Source organism: Pteropus alecto, unplaced genomic scaffold (genome assembly GCF_000325575.1).
Source record: "Pteropus alecto unplaced genomic scaffold, ASM32557v1 scaffold156, whole genome shotgun sequence".
Classification (NCBI taxonomy): Eukaryota; Metazoa; Chordata; class Mammalia; order Chiroptera; family Pteropodidae; genus Pteropus; species Pteropus alecto.
The window spans coordinates 3,266,329-3,283,305 of NW_006437746.1; the positions used below are offsets into that span (position 1 = coordinate 3,266,329).

The 16,977-nt window shown below is 40.3% G+C and overlaps 2 protein-coding genes across 7 annotated transcripts in view; both read left to right on the forward strand.

Moving 5' to 3' along the window:
- The first annotated feature begins 444 nt into the window (after positions 1 to 444).
- Positions 445 to 1,635, forward strand: ZNF660 (zinc finger protein 660). The gene has a single exon (XM_025048944.1). It carries the CDS (start codon positions 611 to 613, stop codon positions 1,604 to 1,606), a length of 996 nt encoding a protein of 331 aa, XP_024904712.1. The 5' UTR covers positions 445 to 610; the 3' UTR covers positions 1,607 to 1,635.
- A 7,850-nt stretch (positions 1,636 to 9,485) lies between these two features.
- LOC102885185 (zinc finger protein 35) overlaps positions 9,486 to 16,977 on the forward strand; it is a 66,302-nt gene continuing 58,810 nt past the window's right edge. Inside the window, exons 1-6 of one of the 6 annotated variants that reach the window (XM_025048937.1) lie at positions 9,486 to 9,610; positions 11,303 to 11,383; positions 12,249 to 12,727; positions 13,936 to 14,092; positions 14,462 to 14,553; positions 14,831 to 14,957. In XM_025048937.1, coding sequence (XP_024904705.1) covers positions 12,329 to 12,727; positions 13,936 to 14,092; positions 14,462 to 14,553; positions 14,831 to 14,957 — 775 coding nt within the window. In that variant the 5' untranslated portion in view covers positions 9,486 to 9,610; positions 11,303 to 11,383; positions 12,249 to 12,328. The other 5 variants (XM_015591686.2, XM_015591689.2, XM_015591687.2 and 2 more) reach the window with 5 other exon arrangements.

Here is a 16,977-nt window from a genome sequence, read left to right on the forward strand (position 1 = left end):
CACTGGGCCTAGGGAAATAGGTCAGCAAGAAACTAAAAGCCAAAGTGATCTGAAGATTAGTCATTTGAGCTACTGAACTAAGGATCTTTCAATTCATTTTTTCTAGGGACCAGATTAGGAGTTAGGTGCCTCCAGTTCTGGGGGTAGAGCATGAGACAAGAAGAAACCAGGGTGGATTTTATGTTATTCATTGCTCATTCTGATGCTGGACCTGCTGGGCTGCTGTTAGGCCCTGGCTTTCCATGAGCTTTTACCTTGGCCTTTATATTGATCCTCATTTTCCTCATCTTTTTTGATCAATTCCTCCTGCCTTTGAACACTTATTCATCCATGTGAGACCCTGTGGTTTACCACATCTTGTTATCCTTGGATAATTCTCCTTCCGCTAGTATAGAGAACAGGTGACATGTACAATTTCTGTCTCTCCTGTCAGATGGTGAAACTGAGACTGAGGAGGTGTTGATTCTAAAGCAGCTCTCCTGGAAGATCAGAATCTCATACTTTCAAGAGAACTCCACGGAGGTGTTGCCAAGGAAGTCAAATTTAGAAAGCTCCACTTGCGGGAAAGAGAAGACTCAAGAGGCCACTGGAATGCTCCAGGCAAGAGAAAATGAGGAGAAAGACAAGAAACTTCAAGCATAAGACAGTTAAAGACAATAAAACACTCACAGAACTGAATGATCAGGACTCTGAAAAAGATGGTAGTCAGTGCTCTGGGCCTACAATAAATGAGAGAATTCAAGAGGAAAAGAGACAGTACGTATGTACTGAGTGTGGGAAAGCTTTTAGTCAGAGTGCAAACCTCACGGTGCATGAGCGAATCCACACAGGAGAGAAACCCTATAAGTGTAAGGAGTGTGGAAAAGCCTTCAGTCATAGCTCCAACCTTGTTGTTCATCGGCGGATCCACACTGGACTGAAGCCCTACACGTGCAGTGAATGTGGGAAATCTTTCAGTGGTAAGTCGCACCTCATTCGGCACCAGGGAATCCACAGTGGGGAGAAAACTTATGAATGCAAAGAGTGTGGGAAAGCTTTCAGTCGAAGTTCAGGTCTTATTTCACATCACAGAGTTCATACAGGGGAGAAGCCATACACATGCATTGAGTGTGGGAAAGCCTTCAGCCGTAGCTCCAACCTTACTCAACATCAGAGAATGCACAAAGGAAAAAAGGTTTACAAATGTAAGGAGTGTGGGAAAACATGTGTTTCTAATACAAAGATTATGGACCATCAGAGAATTCACACAGGGGAGAAGCCTTATGAATGCAATGAGTGCGGAAAAGCTTTCATCTTAAAGAAGACCCTTAATGAGCATCAGAGACTTCATCGTAGAGAGAAACCTTACAAATGTAATGAGTGTGGGAAAGCTTTTACTTCTAACCGAAACCTTATTGACCACCAGAGAGTTCACACTGGAGAGAAACCTTATAAATGTAACGAATGTGGAAAAACCTTTAGGCAGACCTCTCAAGTTATTCTACATTTGAGAACCCACACTAAGGAGAAACCCTATAAATGTGGTGAGTGTGGGAAAGCCTATCGTTATAGTTCACAACTCATTCAACACCAGAGAAAACACAACGAGGAGAAAGAAACCTCATAAATGTATTGTTGGTAGTAGGACTAATTGCTACTTTTCAGAAAAGCAATTTTTTAGTGTCATCAACGTTAATTCTATTTTTAAGAACCCATACAGAGAAAATAATCAGAAATAGATACAGATTAACAAAAAGAGATATTCATGCAGCATGGTATATATTTGAAAGAAGAAAACTAGGTTTTCAACAGTACAGGATTTAAATGATTGATGGTCTGTTCCTATAATGGCTTTGCAGCCATTGTAACATTTTTAAAGACTATTTAAGGCCATGGGGGAATGAGTTGGGTATAACGGAAGATAAAAGAAAAAACAATGAAATATTATCCAAGTTTTAAAAAACATTTATGTGTACGAAAAAAATGTGAATGAAATAATACCAAACCAAAATGTTAACAGTGACTGTCTCTGGGTGATAGGATTGTAGGTGATTTCTATTTTCTTTTTTATACTTTTCTATGTTCTTTAGATTTTTCTACAACATGAATGTACTAATTTTATATTTAGGAAAAAAGTACAGTATTTTTTTAATGCAATGAATACATGCTCATTTATGCTATGTTAGGAAAGGCTCATAGAACAGACTCTAAAGTCCTGGAATACCTAGTAACAGTGAAACTACACTTTTAGAGCCTTTACCCTGTTTTGTAAAATCATAAACACCAGTCATTGGCCTTTTACAGCTTTAAAATAAGCAGACTTTATAGTTGTCAACAAAATGTTTAATCTACTTGCTCAATCACTGTTAGGTTACAAGAACACAGTAAAATTTCCTATGTCCTCCTTTCCCACAGTTGTAGAAGGATCTGCAGATAATAGAGAACCACCTAGGCTTCATCTTTTCAATATATGTATACAAAACCAGGAAAAAAAAAAAAGGATCCTTATGAAATTGAAACAAAAACCAAAATGTTAACAGTGACTGTCTCTGGGTGATAGGATTGTAGGTGATTTCTATTTTCTTTTTTATACTTTTCTATGTTCTTTAGATTTTTCTACAACATGAATGTACTAATTTTATATTTAGGAAAAAAGTACAGTATTTTTTTAATGCAATGAATACATGCTCATTTATGCTATGTTAGGAAAGGCTCATAGAACAGACTCTAAAGTCCTGGAATACCTAGTAACAGTGAAACTACACTTTTAGAGCCTTTACCCTGTTTTGTAAAATCATAAACACCAGTCATTGGCCTTTTACAGCTTTAAAATAAGCAGACTTTATAGTTGTCAACAAAATGTTTAATCTACTTGCTCAATCACTGTTAGGTTACAAGAACACAGTAAAATTTCCTATGTCCTCCTTTCCCACAGTTGTAGAAGGATCTGCAGATAATAGAGAACCACCTAGGCTTCATCTTTTCAATATATGTATACAAAACCAGGAAAAAAAAAAAAAGGATCCTTATGAAATTGAAACAATTGCCTTTAAAGAGATACGATCAGCATAATCTGAAACTAGGGAAAGACTCTGCCTTCACAGGTAGTGTTTAGTAGCTAAAAGTATAGACTTTGGGGTCAAAGACACATGTATTCTAATCCCAGATTTGCCATACACTAGCCTGTCAATTTGGGACAAGTCACTTAACTGCTCTTTGCCTCAGACATAGCTGTAAAAAGAGAATAAACTACATACCTCACAGGGTTGTTGTGAGGATTAAATGAGATAGTACATGTAATCTGTAACAAGCCTGGCATGTGGTAAATAATAATTGCTTAAGTATAGGACATCACAGCTGTGTTTCTAAACACTTAGCAAGAGTGATTCAAGGAAAGTTTTACCTGAGGTAGCATTTAGGATATATTCAGATGTAATGCACACAATACCAACTGGCTTCAACCTTAAGAACATTGTTTACTTAAGGGAACGTCTAGAGGTAAGCCGTTCCAAATTTGGTTTTGGCAATTCAGCAGTTCTTCAAACTTCCATCTTAACTCCATAATTTTCAGCATATTGGCTTTCTTTTTTTGCAACTTCATGGTTGTGAGATGGCAGCCACAGCTGCAAGCTCGTTCTTCACGCAGCTCCCTCAAAGTCAGGAAGTGAGGAAAGGAGCCGGGGATTTCTCACCTGGTTCCTTCCTCGTTTTATCATGGAGAAAAAGCCTTTGCCAGAAGAAGGAAGGGATACGAAACAGTCGATACTGCAGATGCTCACTAGCTTCCTCTGCCTTTCTTTATGTCCAGCCATCTGAGGCCTTAGCCCATTTTCAACCAGTATTTTAAACTTTTAAGTCTAGCTCAAAATCCATCTAGGAACACTTAGAATCTCCCCATACTTAACCCAGCTAGTCCTCTTTACATACAGTGAGTCCCTAAGCCTGATTCCATTCGTCTTGAGCACTTAGTGATTTATTGTTTTAAGAATATTGAGGTTATGTTATCTCATTTAATCCTCATAACATTTGTACAAAGACATTGAATCTCAGTGAGGTGAGGCTAGAAAGTAGTTGGAGCCAGGATTTGAACTCAGATTTGACATTCAAGTCCATGCTTTCTTCCTTATACCAAAGTGCCTCAGCCCGTCTTGGTGGTTCTATATGTGAGTGGGAGACCAGTTAGGATTCTTCTGGATACCCATTTCTATGAAAGGTGAGTGTATCTGCACAATTACTTCATCTTGGTTTCATAAGGAAGATGTTATTAGTCTCTTCTGAGTTAGATTTATGGACTGTCTCCGCACCTTGTAATTTAATTTTAAGGATTATGTATTTCTTCCTTGCTGTTTCTGGAAAGACAAGGGAAGAATGAAGGGTATATTTGTGTAAAAAGGGATTGTTTGTCCTATTTTCATAGGATAGTGGCTTACACATAATTCTGTGATACAATAGTCCCTTTTTGCATAGTTAGTCAAAGCAACGTTTGGGGGCTCTGGAACAGATTTGCTGCATCCAGGGGATAGGACTGAATCATCGGTCACCCTTGGGTAGAGACTTCCCCAAGAGTGGTTGAACATGAAGGTAGGGTGACCCACAAATGGCAGTGGCTAAATAGAACAGCAATACGGACACTTCCATCATCTTTCTCTTGTCACGTGTTTTTCTTAAAGAAGGGGTTTGTTGTTAGTATTGCATGACTTTCGTTATGCCAGGTATCCTCACCTGCTGATCATTTGTGTGGAAACTCTCCATGACTAATATCTTCTGGCTTCGCCAAAACTGCTTTAAGAAAATGGGCAGTTAGCTGCCTGCATGCCTGTCAGGTGTTATTTTCTGAGCATTAATTATTGGTAAGCAGAGTTGTTGATGCTTCCTGTATTGCTGAGCAGGCATTCTCTGAAAAACAAAACAAAAAACAAAAAACGTTTTCCCATAACTGTGTCATAGTCTCTGGAATTCTTTCTTCAAATAGGCCTTCTTTTTCATCTTAAAAGACTTTGAGATTGATCTTCAAGAGTAAATACCTGTAGGAAGGGTACCACTTCATCTCAAACCCAGAGATCTGTGTACAGATCTTCACATTTCTTGCCCCAGGCAAGCTAGGATAATAGACCTCTGAGGAGGCCGTCATCCATCTTCTAGGCTGATCCCTGGCTTGAGCTGCAGGAGGAAACCATGTCAAGTGGTTTTCAGAGAAATATTCTGCATTATAATTTGAACTAATCACCCACCTTCCTCCGGGAGCCCACCAAGACTGCCAGCTGTTTATTTCAGTCAGAGTTTACGTATGCAGTTCTCAACCATCCTTTGAAGCCCTTTCACGATGCTTTCTGGAATTCAAGGTCCATCTCTTTGAATGTGTTTTTTTCAACTTCCTGTGCTAAGGGAAACCCAGTTATTTCCTAATAACAGTGCTTCCTCTGTTATTAGGAAATAATAGTTCCTCAGTTGCTAGTTTTTGTCTCCCTCAACCCATCTATCTCTCTGTACTGCCATTTCTTCTCTCCATCAAAAACCCAGCTCTTTTGACATGAACAGCTCTAAACTACTGTGTATTACTCATCCCTCTTCTGGTCATCTACTGGCTTCTTGTGCGCTCACATTTTCTCATTTATGTTTTTAGTATCCTGAATATTCCTGAGGAATATGAAGAGGCAAGATCTTTAGCCATAGACATCCTGGTTGTGTACAAATGCTCATGTGTGGAATAGAAATATATATGTCTCTTTTTAGTTGAGAGAAGGAATGTGAAATAAAATATCATTTTTATATAGCCTTGATTAAAGGGAAATATGACAGAATCGATGCATAGAGAGGAGAGTGTAACCCTAGGCTTAAAGGTATTTTTCATTGATGATGCATACTGTGTTAGGTCTTACTTAGAACTGAGAAGAAAATTGAAACCAAAAAGCTTTCAGATAGCTGAGTAATTCCATTGAATCTGAAACCCATTGTACTAAATTTCATTTCGGCTCTGTATCCTCAGTGACAGACTTCTTTTATTGATTTTTACCATTCAATATGAATAAAGTAGTATGCTCATATTGTTAGATTGTTTTTTAGAAACTAGACTGTCTTTAATTACCTCTGATGTTATAAAACTTGAGTCATAAAACATTTTGCAGGAAATAGGTATAGTTCACCAATAAATATGTGTTGTTATTTACTTGTTATAAATATCATTGATTTTTTTTTTCTTTTCGCTTCCTTCCTTTGTTCAGTGTGGGAAGAAAACAGTTCAATTTGCTTTTCTTTAAGCAGTTAATTGTTTTTGGAATGAAGAAGTGATTCTGGCTTGTTTCTAATTCAAATGCAACATGAAACTTGTTATTTTCTTTCTTGTAATACATAAATGAGAGCTTTCCAGCCATCAGAAAGTATCCTTCTGTTAGTTCCTTTGAGGATTTGTACAGCCAGTTGTTGTCCCACCTCCTCTCTGCATCATCTGTGTTTCAAACTTGTACTATGACACAGATCTCAGTTGTCTATATAAAAACCTGTCATGTTTTCTGAAGTCCATTTCTGCTTCAGAAGGTAGGTTTGTGAGGGGTAAAAAGGAGGTAGCAGAGTCCTTTCTGGACACAGAGATATAGGACCTTACTGGTTCTCACTCCTCCCACTGACCATTTCAGGTCCACATGGCACGATTTGACCGTATGGGTTGCAGACATGTAAAAGCTGGAACCAGTCTCTGAAACTAAGGCCAGTGGACTCCAAATCTGGGAATCACAAGAGGTAATTTCATACATACAGATCAATTTCCCAGGCCCACCAAATCAGCGTATCTGGAGCAGGGCCTAGAATCTATATAAAACAAAACTTTCGCAGTAGGGATTGAAAATTTTCCATTAGGAGTCTTGACTCTATATAACTATTTTTATAATAATTGTTCATTTTCCCTTAGAAGAACCTATAAGTCACAAAATTATTGAGACATATGTCAAAGTTTGTATGATCGTAACAAATTAGCAACCAGTTTACAGAGTCTGAAAGAAAAATGCTGTCACATTTGCAGTGTTAGTTTAACCACAGAATTGAACGAGATTCATGGTTTTAAAAGATTTAATAGAACGTGTAGCAAGCTGGATAATTATCAATTCCTTTGGCTACAAAACAACCTAGATATGCTGGGTAAAACATAAACATCATTCAAAAAGACTTTCAAGAAAGTGACATAAATCTTCGGAGCCTAAAATGAAAAGTGGAAGCCAGAAACGTAAGCCGGGGATGAGGCCATGGGTGCCATAAGACAGTTTGGTGATCTTGGTCCAAGGGACTTAGATTTTATCAGCTACAACAGCAAGTTTTGAGTTTTGGGGCTTGCAAGGGGTGGAGAATTGGGACTGAGATATTCACAGGAAACCCAGATATTTACAGGGCTACACCCCAGTGAACGCATGCACTAGAAAACCAGTCAGCCAGGAGCAGAGGGAGACACCGAGGACGCTGGTGCGACTTGTCCTAGGTTCTAAGTGGAAAATAAAAAGTCTCCCAAATAATTTGAAGACATGAGTCAATCTTCACGATGTTAGGTTTCAAATATGGGGAAAAAATCAAATTAAGAACATAAAATTAGGTATGCATGTTTCCAAGGATACATGAGTTATTTAAAAATTAACAAATTTTTAAAATTTGAGTTAATTGTTTTAAGTTGAGATTTTGAGAAGTAAACTCAGAGAGAAGATAACATGCAGCAAATTTAGTGGAGAGTGTTATTGGGATTAATGAGCAACCAGTTTACAGAGTCAGAGAGAGGGAAAAAAGTAGGATTAGCTGTGGGAGATGTTAACTATGTTGCAGTCACAAGTTGTCTGTGTTGCCTTTGTCGCTTTCAGACTTGGTTAGACCAGGATAGCCTTTCAAAACTGTCCAAACTGGAGGTGAGAGGTCTGGGCCTTTATACCCCTTTATTGACCCATCATTCAATACAAGCTCTACCCCATTACCCTGAAGAGAAGCATGATTTGGGGTGAAGTAGGCTTCTTCAGCTGAAGATACTTCCTGGAGAGGGCTGACCATTGAAGGCTTTCAGCCTGCCCTCCAGTGAGTGGGGGAGGGAACGCTCTAGGGGAATCCATACAGGGCACTGAAATGTCCTCTACAATGATCATAATGCAGTTAGGATAGAAATAAGTTGACTTTTCTCACGTGGCCTGTCCCCTTGTCCAACTTTCCCTTCATTACGACGCCCTCATTTCTACAAGATCCCTCCCTGAGGAGAAGGGGGCCTCAGGTTACAACTAGAGCAACAGTGTCGGGGAGCAGGGACCACGCGGATTAATATTTCAAAATCTACCCATTCGTGCTTTGAGACCCGTGAGGTACTAGCTCTTGGTTCTCCTACTTGATTGGCCGCTGCTTCTAAACTTCCTTTATTGGGTCCTCCTTATCCTCTTCTTAGCATGTAGCACTACCTGACACATTTTGTATTCGTTTTCTTTTTACCCTCGCTAGAAATATAAGTTCCATGAAAGCAGGGCCTTTACCACTTCAGTAATATCCCTGGTGCCCAGAACAGTGTCTACCACATGACTAGTACTCAGTTAATAGTTGTTGAATAAATGGAAGCTGAAACGTTTAAGCAAATGTTTAATGAAAGCTAAGAGAGAACACATAGAAATAAACAGTAACGCCTTGATCATTCAACAGACGTTTATCTAGCACCTGATATGGCTCCAGCTTTGTGCTAGGTGCTAAGTATACATTGGGTCCATAAGGACATGACCCTTGCCCTTTCGGAGCCCCTTTCCAGTCTCAAGCTTATATAGGAGAGTGATAATTCCAGAAGTCCAAACCTAAGTCATAGAGGACCAAAGAGACAATCAGCGTTCCAGTTTAAATAGACTTAACTACCTAGAGTAATGGACAATTGAAATGACCACCTCCTTCCTGAAAGACAGTTTCTCTCTGCATCAGCCTCAGAGGTGACTGAGGAAGAGCAGAGCTGCCTCAGCTGGGGACCCTGGCCACTGAGGCAGCTGTTCCCACAGAGGCAACACATTCTATGGACTGCAGCACTGGTTTACACATGACCCTGCAGTTTCACCTTGATCGCTGTTTAATACCAGAGCTCCGTTGTCTCATGATTTGGGCAAGAGATACAGGAACAGTAAGCGAGTTCGCGAGGGGGCCATTTATAAGGCACGCTATTATTTAGGGTGAGAATTGCCATAGGTTCAAGAATAAATGGGGAAAGTCAGCCACATGATCATTCAGACATAAGAAATTACTCCCAATCAACCTCGGCTGAAATGCAAATTAAAACAGAAAAGTCCAACTCCTTACGGAGGAAACGATCATCTTGAGGGTCTGGGCCATATGATTCACCTCAGCATCCTTCGGGTCTGCAGTGCGGCAGCCCCCCATTCATTCCTTGGGAGGAACCGAGACCAAAGAGCCCACGAGCTCCTGTGAACCTCGCCTCCTCTGGAAAAAGCACGGAACCATAGAGATGTGGCTTCCTAGAGAGCCGGGGATGGGGGGTGTGGTGAGCAGACGGAAGTCGCGGTACCCGCAATTCAGCCATTATTCTGGGCCTCGGGTGTTGTCGCGTCCTGTTCCCGTGTCATCTCCCGGCGTCCCGGCGCCAAAGCGACTGTACCCAAAGCCAGAGCCGCAGCGGGAGCCCCCGGTGAGCGGGGTGGGCTCGGGTCGGGTGGACATGCGCGGAGGGCGGCCGGGGGTGTAGGCTTGAGTCGCTTGGGCGGCGCGCCCCTCGCCGGCCCCTCCCCGCCGCTGACCCCCCAGCGCTATCCCTCCTCAGCTGGGTGTTGAGGTGGACGCTGTGGCCTCACTTAGGCAAGCCGCAAGCTTGGGGAAGGTGTTGAAGACAGCACCTCTGAGTCTGTGTCTGCGCACCGGTGCTGCAGTCCATAGAATGTGTTGCCTCTGTGGGAACAGCTGCCTCAGTGGCCAGGGTCCCCAGCTGAGGCAGCTCTGCTCTTCCTCGGTCACCTCTGAGGCTGATGCAGAGAGAAACAGCTGGAGACGTCCCTGGAGCAGTGGCTCCCAGGCTTCTCGGGACTTTTTTTTTTTTTTTTTTTTTGAGGGATAGACAAATTTCCATCTTTTAATTGTATAATATAATGGTAATTAAAAAGCAAACTTAGACTACTTGCACCACCATTACTTCAGATAGTATATTTCGACACTAAGTACTGAGACCCTAAAACTCACAATAAATGCTGTCCTTTGCAAGAAAGGTCATTGCCAACCTGTCAGTGACTATTCGTAGTTATTGTTTTATTTTCGTTTTACCATTTGCCAGGTTAAAACTTTAGAATGAACTACTGTTTGGAAACTATTGCTTTAGAATAGTTGTTGGGATTTTGTAAGTCTTTTGGAATTATTTCAGATTTTTGGAATTAGAATCCCTGAGTTCACAATTTGCTTCCACAAATGAACTAGTTGAGTGGCCTTGAGTGAATCACTTAGCTCCTCAGAACCTTTTGTTCTTTTTGACTTATGGCTCACAAACATTTAGTGAGAAGTAAACAAAATGTATGTTTAAGAGTTTATTACGTGTATATACAAAGAGTAGAGTTCTAATAATTTACTCACCCCCCCCATTAAGTTTATTTATTTATTTATTTTAATAGACTATTTTTTAGAGCAGTTTTAGGTTCACAGGAAAAGTACAGAGATTTCTCCTATATACCCGGCCCCCACTCTCCACTTCCCCCTCCAAAGTGGAACATACGTTAAAATTGAAGAACCTACATTAACACATCATTATTACCCAAATTCCATAGGGTACATTAGGGTTCATTCTTTTTGTTGTACATTCTATGATATGTATAATATACTCACCATTGTGGTATCTTACAGAGTAGATTCACTGCCCTAAAAATCCTCTATGCTCTGCCTTTTCATCCCTTCTTCCTACCCCTGGCTACCAGTGATCTTTTCACTGTCGCCATGGTTTTGCCTTTTCGAGAATACCATATATTTAGAATTGTACAGTATATAGTCTTTTCAGAGTGGCTTTTTTCACTTAGTAGTATACATTTAAGTTTCCTCCATGTATTTTCATGGCTTAATAGAGTGTTTCTTTTTAGTGCTGAATAATGTTCCATTGTCTGGATGTACTACAGTTTATTCACAAGCTGAAGGACATCTGGGTTGCTTCTAGGTTATGGCAATTATGGATAAAGCTACTATAAATGTCAGTGTGCAGGTTTTTGTGTGGACATATGTTTGCAACCCAACTCCTTAAATACCAAGGGGCACGATTGCTAGATTATATAGTAAAAGTATGTGTAGTTTTGTAAGAAACTGCCAAATTGTCATCCAAAGTGGCTGTACCATTTTATATTCCCACCAGCAATGACTGAGAGTTCCTGTTGCTCCACATGCTCACCAGCATTTGGTGGAATCAGTGTTATGGATTTCGATGTTCTAATAGGTGTGTAGTGGCATCTCATTGTTTTAATTTGACATTTGATGTGGAGCATATTTTCATGTGCTTATTTGGAATCTGTACATTATCTTTGGAGAACTGTCAAAGTCTTAGGTCTATTTTTTGTTTCCTTATTGTGCATTATAAGAGTTCTTTGTATGAAATATACACAGGATAACAGTCCTTTCTCAGATTCGAATGTCTTTAACAAATATTTTCTCTCAGTGTGTCTTTTCTCATTTTCTTGCCTTGCTTTGCCTTTTGCAAAGCAGAAGGTTTTTTTTGTTTGTTTTAATGAAGTCTAGCTTATGAATTGTTTATTTATTGTATCCGTGTTGGAGTTGGGCATATGAATTCATAAAAGAGGAAGGAGCTCTGAACCCATAAAAAAAGGGTTACTTGTTGACTCTACAGAGCAGCGAAGAATGCAAGTTACAGAAGGATAATAGCTAACATTTGAATCCATATACCAGGCACTGTTCAAGACCTTAAAACGTATTCAGACATCATAGTCTTGCAAGAAGACTAAGATAGGAACTGTTACTCCTATTTTACAGATTAAGAAACTAAGACCCAGAAGTGAGGTAACTTGTTCAAGATCACACAGGGGTAGCCAGGATGCCCATGGTTAGAGTAGGGGATAAAGGATTTATTGTAATTGGGTGGAGGAGACTCTGTGAATAAAGACCAAAGGAATTTTGTGTCTGTGGTTTCAGCAGTGACCTGGGTAACATGTGTCTGGGTCCCCAGAGCCTCAGGCTGGGAACCTAGAATCTTGTGTTCAGGGAGGTTCTCTTCATCAGTGGGAGCTGATTGGGGTCTGGAAAACTTGGTCATTGCACTGGGTTAACTTTAACAATGATTTCTTGAGGTCTTATGGATGATATTCTCCAAGCTCTAAGGAAGAAGTCAAGCAAGGATTGAGGGGGCCTGGAGTGGAGCCTTTCTTAAATGACGACAATGACAAGAGAAAATTTGGCCCACAATGCTCTGAGACAAGAGGGTCTTGTTAAAGGGAAGGATGATACTTGGAAATGGGGAACCAGCTTCCAAGGGAGCAGCTCCTCTGTTTGGGAGACCTCCCACCTGCACTTTAGACAGTTACGTTACCACGAGACATCTGGACCGCAGGAGGCCCTTAGCCGGCTCCGGGAGCTCTGTCGCCGGTGGCTGAGGCCAGAAGCACGCACCAAGGCCCAGATCCTGGAGCTGCTGGTGCTGGAGCAGTTCCTGAGCATCCTGCCCGGGGAGATTCGGACCTGGGTGCAGATCCATCGCCCCGGGAGTGGTGAGGAGGCCGTGGCCCTGGTAGAGGAGCTGCAGAAAGACCTCGATGGACCAGCATTAAAAGTGAGAAAGGGGCAAGTGGCTGAGTTCGAGAAGAAAGAGAGAATCGAGGCAGGGTGGGCTGGGTTGGAGTGTGATCCTGTGATGTTCATTGACAATTAATAGCACGTTAGCAACCCTAATGCTACAAAACAGGTTCATGAACTATTCAGACCACAGAATATCTTTGCAAGGAAATGAATTTATGATTGGGTTCTTTGTGACCAGTTCAAAATCGGCACAAAGGCATTGACTGTGCTCTGTCCCTCTGGGTGACACTTGCTAATGCTGAGTTTGGTTCAGGAACCTGAACATAATGTTTCTAAGTGTTCCCCCAAACAGAAGCGCATGTATTGTTTGTGTAAGTCTGTTTGGAATGATGACTTGAGCCTGAAGTATAAAAGGCGGTGAGAGAGCCAGAACAAAGTTTCGTAGACCTGGCAAGACCTCCTCATGTGTGCCCCTACTTGGCGTTCTGTGAGCCAAGGGATTGGGTTGAGGTATTTGCTTCTGATAAGATTTTACATCCTTGAACATTAAATTTGGATCTTAATATAGTTTCTGGTGTGGGGGAAGATCTCCATCAATCTGTAGCCTACTAGAAACATTTATTAGAAACATAGCTTTAACTTGCGAGTGGCACCAAGGATGGTTTTAATCATAAAAATGAAGAATTTATAGCTATCTATTTCATTGCAAATCACTAATCTATCCTCCTCACTTGGGAAATATGAGAACAGAGTCAGAAAAGGATTCCCTGGATTGCCTTAGGTCTGACAGCTAGCTAGCTAGCAGCAAAACCGATTGTCTAGACTCCTACTCTAGTGATTCTCCTATTGGAGCAGGGAGGGATAAGTAAAGGGGCAAAGAAGTAGAAGAGTATTGAGCATAGGTCTTATCTAAAATTAGGTCTGAAGCTAAAACACATGCTCTTAATTATTGCTTGTTACTTCCCATTCCCTCCTTAACCCACACCCAGGTCTGGCTTCTGTTTCCACCGTTCTGTTCAGTCTCCTCTGGGAGAGATCACCAGTGCCCTGAGTGGGGCTAGAGGGCAGCTCCATTGTTCTCAAGGCAAAGTTTTACTGCTGTTTTGATGCTCCATACTTGAGGTGGGTCTCTCTGATCTCACAGTTCTAGATTACGGGCAGAAGGAGGTCCACAGTGGTTAGGTGAGTCCATTTTCTGGAGGTACAAGAAGAGCCAACTTATTTTGTTTTGCTTGTTCCCAGGTTCCAGTCCTTGACCAGGACCAGGATACTCTCCAGGAGGGCATGGGCACTCCAGGAACAGCACTTCTTCAGGCGCCCAGTGGTAGCCACATAGCTGAAATTTACCCCAGTCCTCTTACTGACCCAGTGGTGGTCAACCCCCAGGATCCTCCCCATGGTACTTATTAAATGGTCCTGGCTTTGGACTCTCTTTCTTTTTTAAGACCCTTGCTGTGGCCATCCCCCCGCTGCCAGGCTCCCCTGCCCTCTCCGTGAATTCCTTGTGGCACCAAGCTCTTTCCATTGTCCTCCCTCTTCTTTCCTGGGTCCCTCTGACCCTTTTTCCATTCTTATTAATGCTCCATGTTACGCCAGTCCTGCATATGGGGGTGACTCATAAAAGGTCTGGAGGTAATTTTATAGCCTTGATTGCCTACTCATGAGAGTCCTGGGTCTTTCTGAATTCCTTATTTGTGGAAGATACTGGATTTGCAGTAATGAGCAAGAAGAGCAGAAATCTCACATGTAGCTTTTCCTCCTTCCTCAGGTTCTCCTGCCCCTGAAGCTTCTGCCCTTTCCCAGGAAGAGAACCCAAGGAATCAGTTAATGGCACTCATGCTCCTAACAGCTCAGCCCCAGGTGACGTTTGCAGCCCTTCTCCTTCCTAAGGCCTTATCTGTACTATGTAGTTGTGGTCGAAGTGCCCTCTCTCATCCTCGTGCTTGGGTGTCCAGTCAGTTCCATCTCTAAATCAGAGTCCGTGCTATTAGACTTTACTGGGTTCTCCGTATAGCACCCCGATATCCCTTGCCCCACCTCATGGCCTCACAGTGTGTTCCTTCCCCAGAAGTGAAAGCAGCCTTTCAGCAGGGGAGCTCCTGGACACAGATCATCTCACACATACCTGTTATTTCAGGAGTTGGTGATGTTCGAGGAGGTATCAGTATGCTTCACTTCAGAGGAATGGGCATGTCTGGGCCCAATTCAGAGGGCCTTGTACTGGGATGTGATGCTGGAGAATTATGGAAATGTGACCTCCCTAGGTAAGGACCCATTCTTCCCATAATTCTTACCTTTATTTCATCAGCCTTTTTTTCTGATTATGAAAGTAGTTTATACTTATTTGGGAAAACAAAATATAAGAAAGAAGGAAAAAATCTTCCTTAAATCCACTATTTGTAGACAACTACTGTCAAAATTTTGATATATTACTTTTTTTCTGTGTATTTTGAGTTTTTTACATTGTTTTAAGCGCATATTTGTATGTGTGTATACAGTTTTATAACTTGTCTTCCTTTTGCAATCTCCTCACTCTCAAATTATTACAAATTCTTTGTAAATATGATATATATTGGCTACATAATTTGTGCCGTAATTCAGCGAGCCATTTTCTTATTTTAGAAAATTACTGTAATAATCATCTATCTCTGCGCGAAAGGCTTTTTTTATTTTTCATTACGTTTTTTGAAGTACATTTACGAGGCTTAAGCATTTGAATTGTTTTAAGGCTCTTGCTTCATACCACCAAATGGTTTTCCACAGCGGTCTCTGTCTTCCCCGCTGTTACCATCAGTACAGAAAATGCTCCTTTTGCTCTGTTTTCATTCTTTCAAATTATTGCTAATGTAATTTTTAAGTTATATCTATTTATTCCAAAGTAGGTTTCTTTGATTAGTAATAAAATAAGAGTACTTATAAAAATTTTATTACATATTCGTGCTTCCAACAAACATTAAATACCTATCATGATAACAACTGTGGGAAGGATGGGATTCTGTCAGTAAGTAGCTTACCGTGGTTTGGGAGATGAACATAGAAAGAATAAACAGGCAGAGTAAAATAACTGATATGAGAATGGCACAAGCTTCTTGAGATGAAGATGAGGGGACAAAGCAACCATTTCCATTCTTCAGGTTTAGGAACGGCCATAAGAAGGTAGCCTTGTGCTGGACCTTAAAAAAAATGTAAGATTTTGTTTGGAGCAATAGACATTAAAAACTGAGGAATCAGCTAATGGACTGATGTAATTTGGACTAAAATAGAGATTTATAGTGTGGTATTCCATTATCGCTGTATCATGCTTAACTATATGATATCGAATTTCTATTCGAGAACATTACAAGCCATCATTCCATTGGTTCAGTACGGCCTTTGTGTGTTTCAGGCCTGTTTTAAAATTGCATTCATCTAGATCTTGCGTATTTCTGGTTACATTGATTCTTTGGAATTGGAATCTTCTCTGGCATTTTCTAATTGACTGTTTGCATACATGAAAATATTGATTTTTGCATGTTAATTTTTTACCTGGTAACATTAATAAATTACTTTATTGTCCATAGTAATTTACACTATGTATTTTTACTTATGAGAACATATGTTTTAGTATCCCAGCTGTAGCAAGGGTGGGTCTAACATTCTGTAGATTTTATATTTTGATACGTATTACCAAATTGCATTCTATCAGTGATGTACCAATTTATACTCTCATTAAAAGAGCACAGGGGTGTCTATTTCCTCTGTAGGTGTTTATGATTTGATCAGTGTTTAAAATCTTTGCTAGGGAGATGAAGAATACTATCTTTTGTTTGTTTTTCATTTATTTGGTTATTAGTGTGGTTGAAATCTTTTCACATATTTATTGGTCATTTTACTCTTATTCATATCCTCCTTATGTGTTTATTAGCACTGCTAACATTTTGTCAAATGTTGCATTGTTTTCTTACTCGTTTACCTTTCAGTATTATTGATGAATTGTTAATTTTTAAGCTTTGGAAAATATTTTACGTAGTCAAATTTAGCAGTATTTTTCTTTGTGATCTACTTTTTTCATAAAATTATATTTTTAAAAAATCACCTGTATTTTTTCAAATAGTTCTATTGTTTCATTTTTATGTTTAAGCTTTAATCTGTCTAAAATTTATTTTGATATACAGAATGTCATAGAAATCCAGTTTGTTTTTCACTTCAAGTGGCTTTCAGTAGTTCCAATGTTATTTGCTCAATAATCTACCTTTATAATAATTTAAAAATGTGCTTTATGGGTCAATTGATTAATTTTATGGA